Raw genomic sequence first — 17192 nt, 5'->3', positions numbered from 1 at the left:
ACGACTTTACGATCTCAACCTATGGAGCTTTGCTTTACGTTGCTATACTTAAAATACTTTTTTTTTTAATATAAAATAATCAAAATTTCATTTTGCACAGCCCTGCGCTTTGCTCGAAATTGCACTGCACTCGTGTTGTCGCAGTAGGTGACGCGCAAGCAAATCAGTCCCTTTTTTTACATTGATTTAATGTCTTTAGAACAAAAATGTACAAAATCAAGCTGTACGATTAGAAAAATATGCATCTCAAAACTATATCAAAGTTGTCATAACAGACACGACGAGTCATGTTAAAACTGTTAACTGCGCAAGGTTTCTATAAAGGCAGCGACATCTTCTAAACCTCGACTTTGCAAGAACTCCATAAAGCTTTCTTCCAAAACGAACTGAAAGGAAAAAGGGTATTTCAGTGAACAAAGTATGCAAGAACTTTACGTGGGTGTAACCCAATTCGTACCCTGAAAAGATCGAGAGAAAAAATTAAAATAAGCCGAAGTCGCTGATCGGAGTTTCCGCAAACAAACTGAAAAGATCGAGAAAAAATAGAACAAAGTCGCTGATCGCAGTCACAGTGATCGCAGTTTCCGCAAACATTTTAAAATCTCCGGTAATGATGCTAAGAGTTTTTGTTTGTTTGCAGAAACTCCGATCAGCGACTACGGCTTTTTTTAAACTTTTTCTCTCGATCTTTTCAGGGTACGAATTTGGGTGCATCCGTTTCTTCACACACAAAAGTCGGGCGTTTAACCTACTGCACTATTGGGCAGATCGGAGCAGATTGATTCAATAAGTCATTGACAAGGGTAGCAATTGTAAGTTGGAATATTGTTACTTTGCCATTCCACCTAATAAAGGTATATGCTTTTTTAATCTCAAATAAACATTAATGGTAACTGCTACTTGATACCTTTTAAACCCAAATTGAAGTTGTAGAATTTTTCCCAGTTAACAGTTATGCCTTGACTCACCTCAGCGACATCAGCTTCATTTTCATGCATGTTTAAAATCCGCAAGTAATTTTGAGAATAGATCAACAAGGCAGGATGTCTGTAATCAATCACAACAAACTATTGAATGAGGCTCGTTCGAGTGTGTGTAACGAAAACATTTCGAAACGATTTATCGTTTCTAATCAAGTCAGCAACACGCACGTTCGAAGAGTTGAAGAGAAAATGAACACGGCTGTTTCAACCCACAATCCTGAATTTACCGGACTGGCAATCTACCAACAGAGCTACAAGGCGTTGTTACGTCGCAAGACATCGCACAATAGTAGAGTACCAGCAACGCGATATGCGCGTTCCATCTATTGGGCGACGCAAGTGATGACAGAAGTTTTTGCCGTATGGTGTGCAGGACCAACACATGACCAATTTACCAGACTGGCACTCCACCAACCGTGCTATTTCTTAGCAGTCGAGTATAGCAAGAATTGACAGCGATAGACACTTGTTTTGCCATGAGGCATCAGTATCGCACCACTAATTCGTGCCACATAGTTCTCAACCGCTGCTTGCGTCAAATGCCGCTACAAGTATGCGAAACTACCAGAATATAATCACTTAGACTTAGAGGCTTTGTCAAGATTCGCAACCAACGAACTGATGTATAATTTCAAAATATACTTTCTTTAAATCCACTTGTTAAAATGAACAACACAACATAGGCTTGGAGAAATTGCTGTTGCTTACCGGTCGACAGCAAACATACGGCATGGGGCTAGTTCTCGCGGATGACTCAATATTGGAATCAAATCTTCCATTTTTATGTTTTGATACAGAACAGAATTGGGAGAGCAGTTAGGAACAAAGGCTCTTCGGCGCCACAGAGTGTCATAAACGTCAACCAAGTATCTGTCAAAAGAATGTTTTTCAACTGAGCGCAATACTGTATTATATGTAGAAATTAACAATAGAAAATATTTAAATCAAAATGACGGCTGCGCGTCCAAGCAGTGAGAGCGAAAGACTAAACTGTTTGTTTGTCATATCTTTATCCTGCATTGCGGGAAAGCGGACTTGAGCGCTATGCATCGGTGTACGCCTTCCGACGTACACCTGACCCACGCTGCAGCCGACGGCAATGTCTGTTTCTCGTTGTCTACTCTACTTATGACTTAAATAAACATTTGTGTTACAATGGTCGTCAGTTCGGCACCCATAGAAATAACACACATAAAGACAATGACGTGCTTTTGTATCTTTGCCTTCTCGTCTACTTTATTTAAATTTCCAATCACCGCCATCAGCCTAGATATCGCAAAAAAAGAAAATAATTATTAAGTTATTTTGACTTACTGGTTTAAGGTCTCGACAGAGCCTTGCATTGAACTGTTAATTATTCCCGTACTGGCTAGTTCTGATAAAGCAGATCTGTGACTGAAACATAAGTTCGATTTGAGATTTTGGAACAACTTATTATATTACCGAACTAATACAGTATCATGGCCAGGTTTTAATGCAGTGAAGTGACACATGTACTTAAGGATGGTTCTTGAAAACACTTTGGAGTTTTGTTGGTGCCAGACATTTAAAGTGTTCCATGTGGTGAAAAAATATCACACGCAAAATAATTAAAATAAATTTGATTTGTAGAGGTAGCTCAAACCCCCTCATTTTTCCACAGGGTAATAAATAGCTCCAACGTACATATCGAATGAACACAAATGGTAGAAACTTCATTTAAGTATCAAAAGATGCAGAATGTAAGATTTCCTATCCAACTTCAATGCACCATGTAGGTCTACTGGTCTAGCAAACGTAGATTTCACGTTAAAGAAACTGATATTTTAACAAAATGCTTATAAGCTTATTCACAATACAGTGTTAGTGATATCAACATAAATCCACTGCACTAAAGTAACTGGCAACTACTAATGTTCAACAAGCGGATTGTTTTTGTGTAATACTGTAGCCTAACATGTAAACATCCGGCAGGGTCTACTTGAAAAGAAGCTGTAGTGTGTTGCACACCCTGTGAGTCATAAGAGCTGGCTGAAGGGTACCCCCTATCCATAACCCAACAATGGCCACTGCCGTGTTAGTGTTACAATGTAAGTTGGTGACAGGTGAGGTTACATTCTAATGGGCTGAAATGGTCATTGCTTCCTGGAGCCACAACACATGACTGGAATTTTGTGGCATATTGTTCCGTGTGGTGTTGTAGCTTCTTCAAACCCCTAGAATAATGGCTGATAATACAAACAATATGTGTATAGGTTGTCATACTTTGAACCCTTTTGAGAGCTAGTTGCTTAGTCTTGAAAAATCATGGTATGATTAAACTAGAAGCAGCCGTGACCTATCCCATGCCACGGCACAGCCAACGCGATAATTTTGTTGCATTGCACGCATAAGTTTAGCATCGTTGGTCAAAATAGTCTCAGGTTCATCTCATGAAAGTATAATTTCGTGTTGATGCGTGGAGTGTATCTGAATATTATGTCGCATATGGTACTGTTTCCCTATCATGCAGTCAGTCATACAGAAAGATTTATAGAGATTAAAGTAAAAATTAGACAATGAGAGAGTAAAAATATAGTTAGGCCTATGATTAACACTGTTGCATAAAGAAAAGTAGAACTCCGATAATTGCGATATTTTCTTTGTCACAGCATTATTCATTGAAACGTAAATCAGTTGTAACGCATGATCAGCTGCGAATAATTTTTCCACAATGCACCGGGTTGATGAAATGAAAATTTTGCTCACTTGAGTAGTATGCGGCATAAAGAAGAAATACAAGGAGCACTTAGTGAGAAGAGAGCTTCCACAATCAACTGCTTAGGCGGCAATACCACAATGTCCTGATGGTATCGGGAGTATATACTGCTTGCCTAAACAAACTCAGTTAAGGTAATGATAAACTGTTTGCATTAAATTTCAAAGTCACCCTTAAAAGTTGAAGAGTTTGCAGACTTGATAATTTTATGCATGAGGTTCATGACAGAAAACGGTCGGGAAGAATCACCTGAAAGCAACTGAAATAAACCAAAAAACATCTTAGCAACTCTGTTAAGCATCAATTGCATCTACAACAACAACAAAAAATGTCCTATTTAAATGACTGCTATATAGACAAAAAGAATAAATGAAGCTGGAGAAAAGATAAAACCTTGAAAGTTGATTAAGTGTATAGTTAGCCAGCAAAATCCTCTTTTTACATTGATTCAACGCCTACAGACGTAGAATCAATGTAAAGAGGTCGGATTTTGGTAGCTGGGTAGTTACCTGGACATGAAATCGCAACATGTAATGCAGCACGAGTAGGTTGCTCTTGGCAGTTTGAACACTTTCAACAAACATCAAGTTGACAAACTGGATGAGCTGAATAACAACCGAGTTGACACCAACGACTTGCGTTTTTTGAGGATAAACGGAAAATCTGAAACCACAAGCAATATAAAGTCGATATGTTAGATTGAATCAAACTATAAGATAAAAGGTACTTGATGTTAACCAGCTATGAGTTATCTTGCACGAGAAAATGGTTCAAATCAAGTTTTGAAATTCGAAAAACGAATTAAAATAAGAAAAATTTTGGATTAAAGATAAAATTCTTATATTGCACCAAACTTAAGCTACCGAGTAGGCTAATTTTTGTTTTTTTTGGTTTAAAATTTACTTGCAGCAACAAAGCCAGTATTAAAATGAAACTTCACCCAACCTTGCTGGGTCATAGTCGTGAGTGGATGCAGTGCTCATTAGTTTTTCTTGACGTCGACGCTCAATGGTCAAGTAATTGCTAAGCAGGTCAGATAATGCGTTCAACACAGAACACTGTGAATTGCAAAAAACATCAGTAGAATACGAACACAGTGGAAAGACGCAACGCATGTAAATGTTATCAGAGCTTGATTATTTATAATAAAAAATTGGAAGGATTACACAGAGAAACACTGGCTTACCAATTCGGTGAAAATGCGCAAAAAGTGGGAAGCTCTGCAAACGTGTTACGTGTAAGAACAGCTCATTTTTACATGAATCAGTAAACTTATGAATATAAATGTTTCAATCAGTAAATTTATAAGTCTGTGCAAAGTTTGCACCTTTAAAATCATCAAAACTTTTATGTTTAATGACCACACTTAATGTACATTTCAAAACAAAAGGGTGGAAAAAAACTTCGCCGAGCTGAATGTATATCAGAAATCAGTTTTTCTTGACTTACTTGGAAGTACACGTGAGAAGAAAGGGTGCAGAGTTTTCGCAATGGCACAAGCACAAATGTGTGCAGATCTAAACGAAAAACATGATCATGCTAAAGCCACTTTCGCCAAGCCGGAATTTTATAACGCATAAAGTTGGTTTAAGTCATACGTTCACACGACGTGTTGCAAACAAATAAAGTATAAAAAAAAAAATTTTCGATTCTGTCAACTTTTGTTGTATTCCGAAACGGCTTTCAAACAAGATGTACGACAAACTGTATGTACAAAACATATTCGAAAGTAGCTGTTAAAGTTGTTTTGGCAGTAGTACTGAAGTCAATTTAAAGTTTAAACTCTCTGTTTTCACTGCTATTTTCTGGAAGAACAAAATTAGCATTGACCACAGCATGATGGCATCAACAAATGTACCTTGAAAAGAAGTAATGCCTAGTTTCGATACAAGGTTTAAAATATAACTCCTGTAGTCAGAGCCATTCCAAGTGAAAAGATATCTGAAAAAAAAGACATTGCAGTCAGCAAATAACAACTCAAAAGCCCAAGTAAATAAAATTCGCCAGATTTTTACTTGTTATGTTTAATAGTTCTTTTGCATCGTAAATGAAGGATCCTTGTATAACTTTTCATTCTCAATAAAATCGAGAAACTAGACCAAGCACAACACGGTCATTTTTATTCCAAATAAGTTAATGATAAAAAAATGTAATGACTAGTGACTACACAAGGATTTCACAAGGTAGATTTATACGATCTGTCTTGCTACGATCATGCTGCTAAAAGCGAAACTCAATCAATTACACAAGGATTACCTGAATAGAAATGCTTCGGTTACTGGTAAACATTCTTGTATGAATCCACTGAACTGTATGACAACTTGCAAAAGCTCAGTACCTCTTTTCGTCTCTCCACACGTTGAAACCAGTTCTAACCGGTAATAAGAGAAGTAATTTTTTTAAGTGAAATTGCATAATCTACAAAAACATAAATCATTGTTTGATTATTTTCATGGATGTCGTGCACTAACATCGTAAACTTGCCAAGTAACTGGCTAGCCAATTATAAGCCTTGCTTTTCTGTATTAGTGCAAAGGATGACAGAGATAAAGATTTAAAATGGTAATTCCCATCATCAACATCCATTTTGTTTTAAAGAATCTTAGTCTTCATCCCGAAACAGCAGGAACTCCCGTAACCTTCTAGAACACTGAAAAGTGGTGGAAGGAATCGAAAAGTACTACAATTGTTGATATAATCGGTGCACGGTCGATTGGTCATAGACATTTGGTCGACAAGACAGTTGGTCGACAGGACGTTAGGTCGACGACGATTCATTTTAGGGTTAGGGTTAGAGTTACAGTTAGGTTAGGGTTAAGGTTAGTTAACTAACCCTAACCCTAAAATGAATCGTTCTGTCGACCAACTGTCTTGTCGACCAATTGTCTGTCGACCAATTGTCCTGTCGACCAACTGACTGGGTACCATATAATCAACCCTGATCAAGTGTTCAAACTGAGGCAATCATACAAACGGTTTTTAAGTAAAAAAGTTCTCCACATGAAAGACTTCGCGATGGTTTCACGAACCTTTATTCAACCAATGATGAAGCCAGAAGCTGAGACGAAGAGCGACTGTGCGATCAGGGGTCACAGCTACAATGTGTTGCAAGGTGACAGAGTGCAGAAGTGTGAATGCTTGGCTTGACAATTGAAGATTACTGAAGTTGTCCAGCAACTGCAAATGTGGTTACAATCAATGGTTAAGAATAGAGTTTTAGAAGTTATCCTTAGGTGATAAATACTTCCATCACTTTCGTATTACTTCCACGCTCAGTCCTTATTGGACTGGGTGTCCGTCTCTGAATTTGTAGGCGTGAGTTTGATAGTTAAGTCCAGCGGTTTTCAACCGGTGGGCCATAGAAAGATTTTGAGGTGGGCCATAGATCTATTGAAAAATTTAGTTTTTTCATTTTTGTTACTACAGTTAATTTTACACTTGTGTGTTTTGTTTAGTTGTTTTGATTGTAGCAACAATGAATGGTGCTGCTGTAATTTGCTGCAGAATGGTAATTTCCATTCTAATTATTGAAATAATAATTTTGGTGGTGTGATGTAATCAATGCCGTTTGTTGCATAATATACGAAAGTTGATTTTCAGCAACTACAACAGTGTGGTTCTTATAGGGAGCCACTTGGCTCAGTAAAGAGAATTTTTTAACTTAAAGTTAGGATTAATCGTGTTGAAACGAATTGGGAAGAAATGTAAATCAAATGTAAATTTATCTCAATAATCTATTGAAATGGTTAATTTATTTATGACTGAGCACATAGTTTTAGATCAAAAACAATAAAAACTATTAATACTACAAAAAGTGCTCAATGCTAAGCAAAAAAGCAGAGCGAATTAAATCAAATATAGTTATTACTATCTGAATCTTTAACAGCATGTTTCACCTTTAACGGATCATCAGAAGGGTCTTATTCAAATAGAATCTATTTGTGTGTGAAAAAATTCTGTTTGAATAAAACCCTTCTGATGATCCGTTAAAGGTGAAACAGGCTGTTAAAGATTCAGATAGTAATAACTATATTTGATGTAGTTTTAGATCAACGCGGAGTTTTTACAACACTTTATTATGTAATACTGACTTTGAGATTAAAATCAAGTCATAGCCAAACTGAAAGTGGTAGCCTACTGAAATTTGTGCAGATCTGTTTTTAGTATTTTTTTTCGTGAATTACTGCGGGGATAAACTGACAATAGTTGTGTCTTTCAAAGAAGGAATAAGGCATTAATGATGAGAACCACTGTAACTACAAGTGGGTCAATAACGTTCAGGAGCACGCATCTCATTGATGCACGGTATAATCTGTTTTGGAACATTTTCTGCTGTTTTTTGTTTTTAAATCTATTTTGCAGTTTTTTTCTTGCATAAATAATTAATAGGCCATAAGAATTTTTGTTCAACGAAAATAGGCCACGAAAGAAAAAAGATTGAGAACCACTGGCCTAGTCTGTTACCGCATCAGCAAAACAACGCCTTGCCAAAGTGAGGTACTAATTCTCATATCACAATATTGTCCGCCGCGTTAGCTGAGTGGTTTATTGAAAGTGAAAGTACGTGGTAACTTACCATGCGAAATGACTTGATTTCGTGCACTTCCATTTTGTCAGATAAAATATTTGCAAATGGCTGCTGTGTTCCTGTGGTGTCATTTACCATAGAGAAACTTGGTGGAGTGATTGTTGGACCTGATTTTTTTCGCTGAATAAAAATAACAGAACTGTGAAAACATTACTCAGAACGCCTCACTGATGTTATGATATTGATGGAAAAAAAGGCAAAGTACAGTACTCTCTTGAAGAAACACTTCTATCCTGGCAACACAATTTAATCCATACACGTCCAATGCTAGCAAGGTTTATGTCAAAATTTTCATTCAATTTGTTTAAATGCAAATTGCTGTCGTCAAACTTAACTTTCGTGATATTGATGTCCTTTCTTTTGAAAGTTTGTGTGCATAAAGGAGACCACCTAACACCCAACATTATTATTTATCTTATTTATCTATTTTATCATTATTATCTATTATTTATCTCATTATTATATTATTTATGCAACATTATTATTTATCACGAGTCAATGCCTTAAATTGTACCAGCATGGTTTTTTAAGAATTTCTTGTTTAAAGCAATGAGGGTTAAACCGCATTTTTTCAGACAGCAATAACCGTTATTTTTACATTGATTTAACGTTTACAGTCGTTGCATCAACGTAAAAAGCTCGAATTTTGCTGTCTGGGTTATCATCTAATTTAAAGACACAGAAAGCGTTAGAAATGTAAAAGTAAAAAAATAACTATCACCTTTGCTGCTTGTGCCAAAGCAGTGGTTGAAAGTAATGCTTCATTGAGAAAATTTAGACCAAATTTTTGTTGCACACGAACAATTGAGGTTTCCCAAGTCTTGTCCAATTTTTTAAAGAATGTTGTATATCCACCAGACATCGAAATCAGAGAAGGATGGTACATTCTTGGAATAAAAAATAAAAATTATCATGAATCCACTAAACTTTTATGGCACTTTCACATTTCTAAATTGCAAAACTTGCAATTCCTGCATCGTTTCAACGTCGCTAGAAGTTGAAATCAGTGCAAAAAAAAACGTTTTTTTAAGCAGGTAAAGTACATAAATTCAACACTGTCCCAGTGTCCCATCATGTACCTTGGTCGTACTACCACATTAATTCGAGTTTAAGATGCAGAATTTTGTTCCAAATGTTTATTCACCAAGTCAAGGTGTAACTTATACACAAATGGGCTGCTATCAAAATCGTGTCTGAAAAGTAGCCAAGTTATGTCGGTTTAAAGTGCCCCTGACAGGTGGGATCCAAGTATAGTAACTTTTTAAAGCATTTCCTAGCGCAGAATTACACTTAGCGAACTTTTTAATCTTAACCTCGTAGCTCGACTGGTTAGGGCGTAATTTAATCAAACGACTGCTCCGCAGCGCCACCACAGGCGAAACTCCATATTTCACTGCTCTGGGACGACTTTGGTGGTATTACGTCATCCTAAGTGGACGTCGTTAGCAACGGATGAAACAAACGATTCCTAGATGTAATTGGTGGATCCGGTGGATCACAGTTTGGTTGGAGTTGGTACAAGCGGTTGCTTTTTTCGAAGATTTATTGTTTTTGCAGTTTAATAAAACTGTACTGGATACATTCCTACAAAACCTAAAATATACTTTAAGTGAAAAATGAAGAAATCGTACGAATCATCATTCATATTTAATTCATCATCACTATTCAAAAATAAATAAAAGTTCTCTCTCTCTCTCATAATGTGCCTTCAGTTGGCCATTGAAATCCTGTGCAACGGCCATCTGGATCTGGAAAATTGTTTCGGATTCGTCAAACAATGCATGACGGCATCACAATCCGATTGTTGCTTCCGAGAGCATCACCTTGTAGTATACACTCCAACACATGCCTGTAGGCATTTTTACTTTAGTGGTATTAACAAAATCATCTTCGGTGAAGTGAACATATACGACTAGTTTTGTATGGCCCATCCCACTTTCGAACACTTGAAGAAAACTTTGATCATTTTCTTCTCAGTACCTTGTTTTGTGGGAAAGTGTGAAAAGAAAGCACACGGTCTTTGTCACTGACAATGTCACATAAACAGCAATTTGTAGGCATTGCCTCAACCATAAATCAAAGGTGCTGTTTGTGAAATACTGTTGTTACACTGCAAATGGCTATAGCCAGATTAGGACAAATAAAAAAGTATGAAAATTGTAGCCCTATGAAACTGCAATTTCAATTGAATTGAGATGCTGTTTGATAAAAGTAAACTCAACCTATTTGATCGAAACCTGATAGTAATAATAAGTTCACTTTTTCATTTCGGTAATTCTTAATTTGCGCATGCTTTAGATCAGGGGTCACCAAATGGCGGCCCGCGGGCCGCATGCGGCCCGCCACGCTGTATCGCTGCGGCCCGCGGAAGGTATCAGCGTACAAGTATAACCAAAAATACTTTTCTTGAGGAGTTAAAAGAGCACGAAGGCAAAAAATACTTTCCGGGAAGCATATTTTCGCTTTGCATACGATTCCACCGACCGACCAATCAGATTGTAGTTCTAGGTGGGGGTTGCTTAAAGCTATTCCAATGCGATGTCCAGCCACACTGTCCCAGTGATTGATTAAAACGTCTGTTTTCGAATTTCGAAAATGTCGAGCATAGGGTTGCTTATTTTAAGTTTGCAAATGTCATGTAAACATTAGTGTGCGTTTCACCGTTATTGTGTTTCACGACCAGTGTTCTCTTTATGCAAGTTTTTGTTGGCAAAATAGGTCGGTGTGCCAACTCAATTTATAATAAATTGGCAAAATATTATATATGAATTTAAAGACTTTTTCTGATTGTATTATGAAAATATTTAGCGTAGTAGGTCTACTGCAAAATGTTTTTTTTTTCTTTTTGTTTTTTAAAGAAATATGGAACGCTTCACGATTTCGCGTGTCATCCTTGCGCAGGGGCCATGCTAATTTTCTCTGTATCGTTCCAATTTTAGTATATCTACTGCCGAAGCAAGTTCTGCAAAATGTTATTAATCAACAAATTCTTGCCACGCTGATAAGCATCGCAAGTGACAGTTGTCTATAATCAGTGACATCAGTGATGACGCAGATATTAAAAGGCAAGTGCGATCTCTTTATGTCGCTGCCAATCAGCTTAGGTCCAAGTTTGGAAATTGCTCTACCGAAGTTAAAAATGTAATGTACCAATCATATTGTATGCCAATGTATGGTTCGCAACTATGGTGTAACTATAAAACTTCTACTTTAAATCGCATACGAGTTGCTTACAATGACTCGTACAGAATTATCCACACTTTGTCGAGATGCGACAGTGCTAGAGTGTATCAGGTACAGAACGACGTGTTAACATTTGATGCTCTATTAAGAAAAAATTGCTATGCATTTGTAGAACGTTGCAAAAGATCAATTAATCCACTTTTGCGCAATGTTATGTCTTCTGATTATTACTTTAATTCTACATTTTATATTCACTACAACAGTATTTTGTACGTTGTTTGATGTAGCCTGCTTGATGTTGTGTTAGTCTGATATTTTGTGTAATGACTGTTAAAAATTTAAATTCTATGGACTTTGAGTCTGATTGCAAAAATAAAAAATAAATAAAAATAAAAAAATAACAAAAGAAAGACGGTTTTGTAGAACCTCTCACAAAAAGGATGAAAAACCAACTCATTGCTTTTTTAAAGGAAAGACTGTTCATGAATTACGATACAATTACGATTTTTGGGTGATTTCTACAAGCATTTGTTTCATGGTGCCTGGTTTCTTTTTCCCTGCTATTGGAGCCTATTTTTCGCTGATATGTTTGTAGGCCACTGTTGTTGCCTGTATTGCAATGTGTCAAACATTTCCTTGTTTACTAAAATTGTTAATTGCAAGATATCTTTTGTGAAGCGAAAACCACTCTTGCTTGGCGATGAATATTCTGATGAAACCGCTCGCCTCGCTATAAGTGCACAAAACAAGTGGCCTCGTTTATTAGGCATTGTTAAAAAAAGTTAAAAGTGTTGTAAAAGGAGCTTGGCCTGGCAGTAGCGTTGTTCGATTAATTTTGTTGCTGCGGTATTCTAACATAAATATGAACAACATGTAACGCTGGATACTGGGTACGAAATGCATTTTTTTTTAGCATAAGAGTCAACCTACCTAACATTTTATTAGTGCGGCCCGCCACAGCTCTCCTTAGTGCCAAAGTGGCCCGCATGCAAAAAAGGTTGGTGACCCCTGCTTTAGATCAACAGAGCCCCACACATTCACGTTTTGCAGTAGCCGTACCATACTTTACCAAGTCATCACAGAGAAAGAATGTATCCTTCCCGCTTACTGTGACGTCACAGCGGTGGTGCCGTTTTTATTTTCGCAATTGAATGAGTGCCAGATTCGCCGATGTCAACGAAAGTTTGCAAGCGTGTAACTTAGTAGCCTGTTGATATTTTTTACGATTTGCTGGTCAGAAAAGTTTGTTAGTGTCATCTTTTTGGTATCTTAGGTAAATTTAGCGAATTTATTTTCCTGTCAGAGGCACTTTAAAGCAGGGTTACTCAACTAATCTTAACAAAGGTCCAGTTTGACAAGTTGAATATTTTTAGCGGTCCGGAGAATAAGTTGTTTCACATCACATCACACAACCACGAAAGTTAAACTATCTTGGAGTGACTATTGGGCAGGGTTGTCGGTATTTTACCTGACCCAAAAAAACCCGGGTGTTTTTTTTTTTAAAACCCACTTAAAAAACAAACAAAAAAAACATAAAAAAAACCCAGAGCATTATATTTGTGCAGTTTTTATTAGAAAATTAAAAAAATGAACAAAAACACTACAAGGCACTTAAAACAAACTTTAAATTAGGACTTAAGGATGTGATTGTGAAGTAAATTTCCAAGAATAAACTGAAAACGCAGTGGATATTGTACAGTACACAAAAATCAAGTAATGCCACTTTGTGTATACTACACTAAAACTCATTTATGCAAGAAGGCCTTATAGTTAAACTGGTGAAAGTACTACTCTACTGTAGTCTGTATATATGATGTGAAATGCAATTTAGGAGGCTATTTTTAAAAAGTAGGCTATTTATTTACCAATTACAGATTCTGGATTCTAATGCATGGCTGTTTCAGAGCATTTGCCCAAATGGGTCTGCTACTATTCGGTGAGTCCGATTCGGTGAGTCCGATTCGGTGAGAGCCTTTTTCGGTGAGAGCCCTATTCGGTGAGTTTTTTTTTTTTTAATTATTGCGCGCCGTAGCCTAATTATCATTGCCGTTATAGGGTTAGGCGTTGGGGGTTTTTGGGGTTGGGGGTTTTTGTGTTTTATTTTTGAATTTTTGTTTGAAAATTATTGGGTACCGTAGCCTAATTAAAACCCCTAACCCCAAACCCAAAAACCCCTAACCCAAATCCCCAAAAAAAACCAAAAACCCCCAAACCCCAAAACCCCAACCCCCAAAAAAACCCAACCCCCTAACCCCAAAACCGCAAACCCCAACCTCAAAAACCCCCAACCCCAAAAACCCCCAACCCCAAAAAACCCCAACCCTAAAAACCCCCAACCCCAAAAACCCCCTATCCCCTAACCTCTATCCCCTAACCCTATAACGGCAATGATAATTAGGCTACGGCGCGCAATAATTAAAAAAAAAACTCACCGAATAGGGCTCTCACCGAATCGGGCCATTCCGTGCCCAAATGGCCACGCAATCGCTCATCCATTACTATATCTATAAATGATAAATATTTAAACATGATGGCATGAATGCTCCTTGCCTTCAAATCTAAAGCAAACGATGCAATAATGTGATTTCTACTAAGGTAGCATCAACTTGGTATAGAAATCAGTGGATGATACAACATCCAACTTGATCTTGAAATTAATGGATGATGCAACATTCAAGCAGCAATAGCCCTAGTAGTAGTGCATTATTTTATTGAGTTATGCAAGCATGTACTGTGAGTGAAAGGCACTTCATTGATAAAAAGTAGTTTTGAGGTGAAATAAGCATGAATCTACCTTTTTCGCATCTTTTTAAAAAAACAACAATAAAACCCAAAAAAACCCGGGCGGGTTGGGCTTTAAAACCCGGGTTTTTCTCAACCCTGCTATTGGGGATTCTGGGAGTCGAAGCCCCCCAGCAACTAGGATAATCACAGTAAAAACTGCTTCCTCCCAGTAGAAATCTGTTTAAAAAAGCCCTGAAACGTGGCAATGAGATTATTCTTCCAAAAGCTCAAGGAGCAAGGTCCACCATCAACAACCAGAAGGTCCGGATTCGGACCGCGGTCCGCCAGTTGAGTAGCCCTGGTTTAAAGTGACGTTGTTACGTAATGCAAGTATGCCCAACGAATTGTGATAGCACAAGCAAATAATCACGTTTGGGCGACTTATGTGGTGATACAGATTTATCTTCACGTACCGATAAATTGAAAGCAGGCCACACAAATGAGGCTGGGCACCAACTCTTCGCTGAAGATGTAATAGTTTAGCAATACGATGGTGGGTAACTGAAAAAGAATACACATTGAGGTGGTAGTTAAAATACAATAAATTAACAAAATGTCTTCACTTAATTTTGTGTCATTTATGTGTGTGTTTTTTTTCTTGCGCAATTAAGCGCCATGTGATTTTGCCTTTCCTCTGCCTTGCCATTACATTCTAATGCGTTTTTCTGTGTATGTACATCAGTTTTGTGATTTCAATTTATGTAGAACATCAGTCAGTTCGTTACTTGAAAAGGGCTAACATGAGTATGGCCGAAAACCTTTGTAATTTTCAGTTTATTTTCATGTTATTATATTATGTTAAATGGTGTGTAGTTGTTAGGTTTTATTTGTCTATGGTTAAAAAAAACACCTCTCTAACAAAATTGTAAATTAAGGTAAGTTGAAAAAATATCATGGGAGCTAAGTTTGTTGTGTCCCTTTTAGCTCTGAAAAACTCCAATAAAAGAATATGTAAACCTTGCAATTTTGTCTGAAATATCCAAATAAATATTTATCTAGAATAGATAATATACAGTTACATACAACATACATGGATGAAAAGCAATCAAAAATTGCTGTAGTAAGTGGTAACGCTATTGCCATTATCCTTTGATAATTAGGAAATTTGTATCTTATATGATAAAGATAATGATATAAAACAAGGTTGTATTTTCCATACCAATTCAGATTATGCTGCAAGAAGGCATTTATTTGTGTAATACAACTAGACATACCATCGCGCTTCCTTGTCAAGAGGAATAGAAGATGACATACATGTGGTGAAAGAGCATCACTTTCAATATAACGAAACAAAACGCCATACAAGCAATGCAGCTTTCTCTTTGATGAAATGAGATCGAATACTAAAATGAGCCAACGGATAAAGAGCTCCTTAATCTGAAAAAAAAGTCAAATTATAATTGTCGTGTTTAAAGTTTTAATTTTGCACTTGATGTATTTAGATTAATTGTTACCCAAAGAGCAAATCTATCATTTTTACATGGATTCAACGTCAGCAGACGTTATTGGCTGAGCTAGAGGGTGTCATGCCTTTTTTGTAGAAAAATCAGAAATATATATGTGCCTTTCTGTTCCTTTGAACAACATGAATAACTTTGATTTTCAGGGAGTTTGTGAAAGTTTCTGAGTTTGCAGTAAGATTGATATATTACGGTATTCAAAAATTGGTTGTGCTTTATAAGGCTATGGTATCTATCTATGTATAATTTGTATATACATACAACTTTATTCTTTTGAGACAGCAGATTGTTGATAAATACTTAACTTAAAAATGCAAACATTAGTCAACATTCTATAAAATTCTATAAATTTTCAATAAGAGTTATAAAAAAACATATCGATCTATAACATAACTTCATCAATATCATCAATCGTCATAAGTGTGTCACGTGTTCAGCAAATTCTTCTAAGCATGTCGCTTTGAAGCTTGTTTCCATGATGAGACGCAATACACCAAAATTTTAGATTAATTTTTTAGGGGTCCGTGTTCGCTTCAAAGGCACTAAAAGGGGCTTTTCAAAACAAAAAGGTTGAGAACCACTGCTTTAAAAGGTATTGCAGTAGCAGGAAATTGGGTCGTCGTCGTCGTCTGAGCTTCTGGGGCCGAGGGTCTATCCTTTTACCACCCAAGATTCACGATGTTCCCGGACTACACTGGAAGGCTGCTAGAGAGCAGCCAGTCTTTAGTTTCATCATCCATGACGCGCAGACCTTCCACTCCGTTAGGTGGCTTGAAGATGGTACAGTCATTGATGATGTGGTCTGCGGTCTGTTCCTCGGCACCACATTCACAGGAGGAGGAAGAAGCCATTCCCCATTGGTGCATGGTTGAGCGGAAAAGGCCGACGCCCGTACGGAGACGGTTGAGGCGCACCCACGCCTGTCTCTGTAGTGTCAGGTCGATTGGGCGTGTGTCGGCGTCGGGGATGAATGAATGGAGTCTGGTGGTGCTTGACCTCCATTCAGAATTCCATTTGGAAATTGGGTGAAGATAGGATACGTGAGCAGGAACACGTGATGTGCATAATGCATGTGGAGTAACAAAGAAAAACACTCTTATTAAAGTCATATTACAAACCTTGAGAGAATGCAGGTCTGCGCAAATTTTTGATACTATCATCAACACTGTTTCTTCTGATACACTTTCTCGTGGTATCAAGGAATAAATAAGTTGACGACATGCAAATTCCCCTTAATGCAAACAACCGTTTAATAAAAATAATACATGCACATTGCACAGTTGCACACAAGTAAAAGCATGGTTGTAATTAGCAAAGCGTCCCAAGTTTTGTTAGCATAGGTTAGGTACTCCACTACTAACTCGAGATGTACCAACTACCAATATTTTTGCCCATAGTGATAATTTTACCAATACTTTGGTATTGCAGGAATACATAGCCATCAATTACGCGGGGGC

At 37.2% G+C, this 17192-nt stretch overlaps 1 protein-coding gene and 1 non-coding gene across 2 annotated transcripts in view; both read right to left on the bottom strand.

Annotated features, from left to right (window-relative positions):
* Nucleotides 1-117: 117 nt before the first annotated feature.
* The window catches only part of LOC145765217 (centromere protein I-like), a 31680-nt gene continuing 14605 nt past the window's right edge, over nt 118-17192 (bottom strand). The window contains exons 3-18 of the mRNA XM_082577001.1: nt 16854-16966; nt 15490-15652; nt 14689-14776; nt 9030-9195; nt 8297-8428; nt 6750-6897; nt 5977-6091; nt 5579-5661; nt 5170-5237; nt 4666-4778; nt 4230-4383; nt 3711-3835; nt 2298-2378; nt 1692-1853; nt 969-1047; nt 118-386 (exon numbers count right to left, since the gene is read on the bottom strand). Of these exons, the coding sequence (XP_082433127.1) occupies nt 300-386; nt 969-1047; nt 1692-1853; nt 2298-2378; nt 3711-3835; nt 4230-4383; nt 4666-4778; nt 5170-5237; nt 5579-5661; nt 5977-6091; nt 6750-6897; nt 8297-8428; nt 9030-9195; nt 14689-14776; nt 15490-15652; nt 16854-16966 (1877 nt within the window). The 3' untranslated portion in view covers nt 118-299. The remainder of the gene's footprint in view (nt 387-968; nt 1048-1691; nt 1854-2297; nt 2379-3710; nt 3836-4229; nt 4384-4665; nt 4779-5169; nt 5238-5578; nt 5662-5976; nt 6092-6749; nt 6898-8296; nt 8429-9029; nt 9196-14688; nt 14777-15489; nt 15653-16853; nt 16967-17192) is intronic.
* Nucleotides 11165-11267, bottom strand: LOC145765770 (U6 spliceosomal RNA). Its single transcript, XR_014288644.1, has one exon. It is a non-coding gene; the product is annotated as a U6 spliceosomal RNA (small nuclear RNA).

Source organism: Aplidium turbinatum, chromosome 2 (genome assembly GCF_918807975.1).
Source record: "Aplidium turbinatum chromosome 2, kaAplTurb1.1, whole genome shotgun sequence".
Classification (NCBI taxonomy): domain Eukaryota; kingdom Metazoa; phylum Chordata; class Ascidiacea; order Aplousobranchia; family Polyclinidae; genus Aplidium; species Aplidium turbinatum.
This window is presented reverse-complemented; position numbering and strand designations above follow the sequence as displayed.